The following is an 8,723-nucleotide window of genomic DNA, read 5'->3' as shown; positions in this document are numbered from 1 at the left end:
TCGTGTGACGTACCTACTGTCTCGTAAATAAATATAACTTAATTGGTTATTGCTTTATTGGTAATCACAGTATCACACTGGTTAATTTAAAGTTCTTAACAAGACTGACAAGCCACAAGCATGGTAATTATTTTAACTCGTTAAGTTATCGTATAGAAAAAATATTATGCAAGTTAGGTTTAAAATTAAAAGTTACATACTATATTATTTTAACTTCTAAAAAATAGTTAAATAGAAGAAAAGAAACTTAGCTTATTTAAAAATTGGTTACTTACGTTTATTTGTTTTTAACGAAATATTTATAATGTACCTATACCAAAATACAATGAGAAAATTTGATAAAAATAGTGTACACAAATACAAAAATATATGGTAAAACTAACAGGTAGGTACTTGGTACATATACGAGTAATTGACGGAGAAAATTACAGAAAAGGAGGTCAAATGCCATCCAATGTTAGAATCCTATACTACAACCTAAGTAATAAACTATTTAAGTTAATTGTTGGTTAGTTAATTAAAAGAGATCATAATTCATGACACAAACGGCTTTTTAAGTATCGAACCTATCTGGTACCTATAGTGTTATTGCTGTTGAGATTTGAATTTATTACATTTGACTGTGTTTGTAATTTTCCATGGAGATTTCTATGGTTGTATTTATATATACGTAATTTTTTATCCCTATTGAAATCCAGAAATAGTGAATTCAACAATATTTATTAGTATTTATCATTACAAAAAAAGACATTAACATCAAAAATAATATATACCAGCTGTTTCAGTTTTTCCAGTAAAATATGTTTTAATCTACGATGATATTTATATCGGTAAAACAATTAACTTAAGGTGACTACTGACTATAAAATTATTTAACTAACTAAGTAACTACTAACTATACATAGCGTGGAAATAAATTTAACTCGTTAATGTCCAACCTAGGCTAATAAGTTGTATATATATAACTAAGTATAAGTTTAAAAGGACCTAAAAGTGGGGTCAACCCGGATAGCTGGATGACTTTATCCAAATAGATGGCTGGCGCAGGCGACGGTCCCAACATCGTCCAAGAGTAGTTTGCATGGCGCTAATGTTGAAATATTTGAATAGTACTGGTGTCTGGTGAATTAGGGGTATCTATATGTATAGAATATGGACAAGGCTATTCGGTATAGAAATACCCGCTCAAATAAGTGTTTGTTTTAATACCGTTAGCTCGGGGTGACAATATTTAAATAAGCTAATTGGGTGAGGAGATCTACCTATCTATTAGCTTAAAAAACGAAAAATACTATTTTGAGCTTTGAATTTTGATCACGTAGATAATTTGTCTTCAAAAAGAAGACTGGTTTTTTGTTTCAAAGATGCACGGGTTGTCGGCTACAGGTTCTGTAGTACAGCTGACTCAGAAATCTCTTGGTCGATTTCCGGTGGTATCCGCCGAAGCATCGAATTCTTTGGGATCGCCGAGAGTATTACTATCGTTACGCTGGCTTTAGGAATAACCGCCGGAACGTTTGATAATTCACTGCGGGTGACATTGTTATCCAGATCGTCCAAGTTATCCCGGGGAACACTTGGTATAACTCGCAGGGGAACTGCGGATTGCCGATATTGATCGCCGATTTGTCTCAAACAATGGATACTGGTCAGTGGTCACAGAATCGTTTATCGAGTTATCACTGATAATGTATTATTTTTAGGTTAACATTAAAAAAGTTCTACAATGTAGGCAACTTCCTAAAATATTATTTTTTATTGACTATATTGACTATTGCAAACGATAGGTTTTCACAAACAATGTTATCTATATTAATCTAATATAAAAACTAAACTCAGATAGGTAAGTATAATAATTAATAACTAATATAATAACATACGTATTTGTAGAAAAATTTGTAAAAATTCCGGTAACAAATAATAATCAAAACATATTAACGTACCTATTTAATTTTTTTCAACATGGTTTTATACCTTTTAAAAATATGTACCTATATGTCATGTAATTAAACTTTTTGTGTGACTTATTTTAAACAGTCCCTTGATGGTCGTTGTAGCCTATAGGCTATAGTTGATATATAGGTTCTGTATTTTGCATTATTTAATATATTTATTAAGTCACATTTATTTAGGCAGTAAAATAATGAATACTAAGTACATTAAAATAATATTATAAATGAAAATAATTAAGACTAATAATTGAAAATTCGAGAATAGATTATAGACGCCTGCAAAGAAAAAAACTGTACAATTATGGCTTTAGCCAACTGCAGTCATAGTCCATATAGATGGAAAATTAATTGAAATCTTCCCACAAAAACGAGTCAATTAATTAAATAAAAAATAATAATTGGGCGAGGGGGCTTTGAATATTTTTGGGAGGCCAAGGCAGCCCTCTTAAAGAACTCTCCTATCTACACCTATGTGCAGGGTGCACGTACATATATATGTATATGTATATTTTATAGATTCGTCAGTATTATGAAGTGACGAGGCTTGCAAATAATACCAATAATATACGCGCACAAGACTCGTACCACCGGAATTAGACGACGAAAACGTTCCCGCGCGAGCCCGAAAGTTGTCATCCAAAACTTTCACAACATTATTTTTTTTATTACATTAATTTATTAAACAATCTGTGAATTTATTTTTTTTTATAAGTACAAGCGCTGTGGGAGTCGATGGGTTTGTAGGCTTGAGAGAAGAATCCATATCACACAGAGTACATCGCCTGGTATAAATGCTGATAGATTAAAACTAAAATTTTGCTACACTAGAAAAATATAGTTAGGACTTAGGGTTCGAATGGACTGTACAATTTCATACTGAGCCTCTGTATAAAAATAAAACTTTATACCAATTAGACTTACTAATGTTGTTTTCAGGAAATCATCATGCGATAGAGATAGAATATACGACAAAAATCGTCTCCTATGTAGTATATATTGGCATACTTATGGCTATAGGCCTATTAGTCTATACATTATTATGGCGATTCGGGACGATTATTAATTTATTTCGTTACGGACGTTTATTATGTACCTATATAGTCGTTTTTTTCGGCACACCGTGTAATGTGTTTTGATTTTCTCGAGACGAAGGATTACGGTTACTTATTTTTACGTTTCGGCTGTTATGAAAACAACAATTGTTGGAGGCGGAAGGGGGGTTAGCATGCGGAGGAAATCAGGAAAACCCAGTTCGTACCTCCGACGACCGACGGTGTATAGATCTTGTGTCCTATCAACTCCTCAACAATAATATTATACACCTATAACGATCAACAATTATATTTCATGCTATTGACTCCTATTTTTTGCGTCGAACACGAAAATATTATTACAATAATAATAATAACGAAAATTATTTGTACCGCACACGTAAATATTATATAGCATATATAGTGATATATTATTATTATGTCGGTCGTAGCAAGTAACATGAGCACCACTCCCCGCGGGGACACTTGTGCAGTTGTGCAAATCTGTCCGTAACAGCCGCGTCTGCCGTCTGCGTAGGTACATTGGGTATTTGGGTATCAAACATAATATACATATTTTATAACCTATTATATATTTATGAAAATAAAAAAATGATTATATATTTTATATTTTATTTTAAAAAAATAATTTCATATCAAATAATAAATAATATTGTATTATTAAATTCAATATTATTAGTCAATAATAAACTTTAAAAAAAATGAGGGGGAAATGTCCATTTACCAGCCGGTATAGGTGTTCTATACGTCTATGGTCTATACCACAGATTATATTATGAAAATAGTATATAATATTTCATATAGTCAGACAGTCAGTTACAGTGGTCTACACGACTATACATATACGGCAAACAGCGATACAATTAGTACTACAGTATGCGCATAATAATATTATATAGATCCACGTGTAAAATTTTTCCACATGTCTACGCGCTTATTATTTAAAATTTTTTTAGTCGATTGGCGTTGAACAAAAAATTTGTAATGATATTACAACGATATTATTTACTCCACCAACACATAACGACTTAACAATAATAATAATAATAATATGGGTTACAATGACGCACGCGTGTTGCGTCTGAGTTCATGTTAATTTATGTATTATACGATTACATTACGCAAAATACAATATCATAATTTAAACCATTCGCGTTTTCGATAAGCGAGATGATTCGACAATTTGTATATTATTAAATATTATATTTCTTATTAATGTCACGGTTTTAGGTGGGCGTACGCGTATCGCGTACAATAAACCGACATAATATTATAAATTTCTAATATAATAATAATCGCGTATGCTCCGACGCTCGTACATTATGCATTTATGCACTGCGATATAATAATAATAATAATAATAATCATTATGCAATGAGTGCGGGGCAAGGATTTACCGAGTTGCCGATATCATGACATGTCTTTAGCACGCACCACGCGCGGAAATGCGGAATAGTGAAAAGGGAATCGATAAAGGGTCGTCGCCGTCGTGCGTAAAGTATAACTTAGTGCGGTGGCGTCGTCATCGTCGTCGTCGCGAGAGCTTTTTTCCTCCTCGGCTCCTCGTCGTCGTCGGCGGCAACGAGTCGAGCGGCGGCCAGTAGGCTGGCGGCGGGGCGTGGCGCGCACGTCCACCCGTACGGATGCGCACCGGTGTGACGACCGCTGTTCGGTCGCCGCCGCCGCCGCCGCGCAGGACGGTTTTCGAACTGAAACCCGACGTATTCGACAACGGTGTTCCTTTTCCCGTTTCGAAACGTTTTACTTTCGGGATCATCCGTTTTGGGTATTTTGCCAGGTGAAAATCAGGCGAGTCATATTATAAATTCCAGCCGACAGTACACGTCACGGACGACGGTCATACGGCATACGGCCATGGGTCCGCGCGAATCGCCTCCAGTAGGGTTGTTTGGGCACTTAGAAGTGTTCCGGACTTCGGAGCGTTTGGGCCGCAGCGCGGGGTTCGTTTGAATTCGGGCGCGCTCGTGTGCCGAACAGCGGCTCGTCGACCGGCAGCCACGCTCCGCGCCGCTCGTACCCGGTCGGTGTCATTCGTCGGAATCCGAGAGAGCCGGACCGTTTGACTGTAATCGTTGCCACTTGCCGCCGCACGCACACGCACATACACACACAAACACTCACTCACACACAAACACCCAAAAAACTCACACAAGCGCGGGTGCGCGCGCGCACACGCACAATCATCCGTATCCGTACGAACGATCGCTTCCGTCCGTATGTTTTGCTTCTGCTGCTGCCAGTGGTGACGTTTATTGTCCAGCGGACGGTGTGAGACGTGATTGTGCGTAGTGCGTGTGTCGTCGTCGCCGCCGCCGTCACCGTTACCGTCACCGCCGCGCGATATCGTCGCAGGTGTATCACTGTAAAATAATAAAGAGTCAGCCCGACTGTCAGTCGTCGTTGATCTGACGTATTGGACCCCGCCGTCCTCTCCGGCGAGACACATACGTCCACTACAACACCTACCTATAGCTCTTCGCCGCTGTCCGCGATGGCCGGCAACATGGGCATGGAACAGTTGATACCCATCGTGAACAAGCTCCAAGATGCGTTCACCCAGCTGGGCGTGCACATGCAGCTGGACCTGCCCCAGATCGCGGTGGTCGGTGGCCAGAGCGCTGGTAAAAGTTCCGTGCTGGAGAACTTTGTGGGAAGGTAAAGCAAAACGTGACGTTCGTCGGTGTCTTGGGTTTGCTGACACATGACTTGCCCGTAACCGACTGCCAGAATGTTATTTTTGTTCCGATTCATGCAACATTCATGTTCGGTGTGGCTCCTTGTCTTTTTGAATAATGAATAAAAAATTATAAAAAAATTGCAGATTGTTAGAGATCTGATGTTTGTTTTACATCTATTGTCTGTGTAAAATCTGCCTGTAGGCGGCCCCCAAATTCGTCCGTTACACCTGCACAATGATCAATAGCGGCCTTCTCGTCTCATTTCAATTGATGTGAAACGTCCTCGTTTAAAACGTCAACCCTACGGTCGATATCAGTTTCATGTTTACCTTTGTATTTATACACAGAAAATGTTTACCATTATCATTTGCACTATTTATTTTATGTCGTGTACCTATCTATGGGTTGTTTTAACCGAATATTAGTTCATTGAAAAATAAACGAGATAAAAATATATTTCGGAAGCCACATGATAGCGACGTACCTATAAGGTTTAATCGTTTGGATGATGGGCCATACGAAGTACAGAGATAGATATAAAATTTAATTTATAAATACCTCTAGTTGTACAAAATGTACATACTTATTAATGTAATATTTAAATCAGGTAGGTTCATACCTCAGTTTACGGACATTACCTATATTGTGGCAGTTGGGTATGGGTTATTTTACGTATTGATAGAAATTTATCAGTTGATGTTTAAATATATAATATGTTTCACATTGGTTGTTAAATATTTTTAATTATAACATATGTATGTTTCAAACGTCTTTAGGTACTATGGCTATAACTGTAAATGTAATTGATCATTTCTAATCTAAACTAATGATAATTTTGTATCTATTCTATTTATTTGTAGCCTCAAGAGTACCTATATTACCAGTTCTTGTAATTATTAATTTAAGTAGGTACATTTAATTACTTGATCGACAATTAATTTTTAACTTAATCTGCAACATGATCATTATATGAACCAATACATTTGAAGATATTTTGATTTGAATAACTTTAAACTCTTGAATAATAGTAATAACAGTATATAATAAATTTTCTACTTTCAAGGTGCACAGACCTACACGAGGACCTAGATGACATAATTTTACGATACCTAAAGTAGTTTATAGTTTAGATTATAATCAATTTTTTTTCTATATTTCATATGCAAATACACAACTAAAGAGTTAATGGTTTAAAACAACAATAATTATTGATTATTTAAGCCGTGATGATAAACACATGTACATTTTTTACTAAACATGTTTTAACTAAAATGTACATGTTTTAACGCCTACCAACCATGTTTGAAAAAGAACATCAAGTTGAATACTTGAATGCAATAGGTAGTAAAAAATATAGGTATCTAATCTACTTAAAAAAAAAAAATGCATTAAAACAATTGTATTATCATACATTTATTTTATTGATTAGATAAAAATGTGTATTTTGAAAAATAGTTTTAGGCTCCCTTTTAAATATATTAGGAATTGTATGTTTTAAAAACCCGTTTCAAGAAAAATCTCGAGAAAAATCTTATTAGGTAAATGTGTAATACCTATATAGTTTCATATTAACCCTCAGTGGATATTTGGATGATATCTATTTTCAAAAAATGTATTGATATTTTATTCAAGCATATTAGTATTTAGTTATAAATCTATTTTGTAGGCAGGTATAAATAGTTAATAATTATTGGATTCTATGCTTATTGCTTATTGCTCTTATTACTCTAGGATTACTTAAAAACATAGAAAAAATGAATCTGCGTTAATGTGTTTTATATATGTTGCGCGTGGGCCAGAGAGAGAAATCAAATAGTGCGCTGATATCCTCTTAAAACTAAAATTACCTTAAAAAATACTTCAAGATGTTTGAATTTGAGTTAAATTTAGGACATGTATACGTCTTATAGCTTGGGGTCATTCTAAATTATAAATCTATTTTGTAGGCAGGTATAAATAGTAAATAATTATTGGATTCTATGCTTTATTGTTTTAAATATATAAAATATTATAGGTAGGTACCTACCTATATTATTTTTTAGGTTGGTTTCTCATTGTACCTACATTATGATCACTATAGTTCATTTCATTCATCCCCACCTACTTTACCTATTTACTAAAGAGAAATCTAGTAATAGATCTAGAACCTACTAGAAATTTTGGTCAATGGTTTTTTTTTATTTTCTAAATTAATATGGTGTTCCATATTTACTCATGTGTAACTTTTTAGATTAATTTCAACAATTCACTTTCTTATTAAAACCTAGTTAAAATATTTTCAACATTTCATACAAGAAGTTATAAGTAAAAACTTACCTAACTATTGATAAGAAACGATAATATAAACATTATTGTTTTAATTTATATGCCAGTTATTTTACATATTATTCTATGGTGCCAAACTTGGGTAGATACCTACCAGTGTGTAATCAGTGCAAATCGATGCCAACTGTGATATTTTTTATTTTAGTAGTTATCCCTCTATTGTCCTAAATCTCTATTTTATAGACCATTTTATAGATATAGTTTCTAAGACAGCTTAATCGCACTTAATTTTTTTTATAATTGTCCATTCAATAAATTCTGTTAATTATTTTATTTCTCGTTTTATTTACATTAAGACGGAGTCAAGTTAAGAGTTAAAATTAATCATCAATGTTACTAGGTTTATAAAGTTAATAATCACATAAATAATATAGACCATGTTTTTAAGTATATTATATACCAGGAATACTTAACCTTTTTGTATCTGCTTGTCAATTAATGAATACTGATTGATTCTGTATAGCCGATGAGTTAAGCAGTATAAAATTATTAATTGAAAATGACTAGGGATTGGGTTCATGAATACCTGATCGGTGATCCAACTTCAAATTAAAAAAAACTATGAGTATCCACACTGCATGCAGATACATCAGTACATATACCGGGTGATCTTTTATCAAACAACACTCATTATTCAAAAAGTGTAAATTTTTTTGAATATATTTTTTTACATAGTTTCAAGTCGCTTATAAAAC

The 8,723-nt window shown here is 34.2% G+C and overlaps 1 protein-coding gene across 9 annotated transcripts in view; it reads left to right on the top strand.

The window, feature by feature from the left end:
• The first annotated feature begins 5,047 nt into the window (after nt 1-5,047).
• LOC100168088 (dynamin 1) overlaps nt 5,048-8,723 on the top strand; it is a 23,785-nt gene continuing 20,109 nt past the window's right edge. For 3 of the 9 annotated variants that reach the window (XM_008181018.3, XM_008181014.3, XM_003241843.4), the window contains exon 1: nt 5,050-5,680. In XM_008181018.3, the coding sequence (XP_008179240.1) occupies nt 5,517-5,680 (164 nt within the window). In that variant the 5' untranslated portion in view covers nt 5,050-5,516. Of the gene's footprint in view, nt 5,681-8,723 lie in introns of all 9 variants that reach the window. The other 6 variants (XM_029489092.1, XM_008181017.3, XM_008181016.3 and 3 more) reach the window with 4 other exon arrangements.

The sequence above is a fragment of the Acyrthosiphon pisum genome, chromosome A2 (genome assembly GCF_005508785.2).
Source record: "Acyrthosiphon pisum isolate AL4f chromosome A2, pea_aphid_22Mar2018_4r6ur, whole genome shotgun sequence".
NCBI lineage: Eukaryota > Metazoa > Arthropoda > Insecta > Hemiptera > Aphididae > Acyrthosiphon > Acyrthosiphon pisum.
This window is presented reverse-complemented; position numbering and strand designations above follow the sequence as displayed.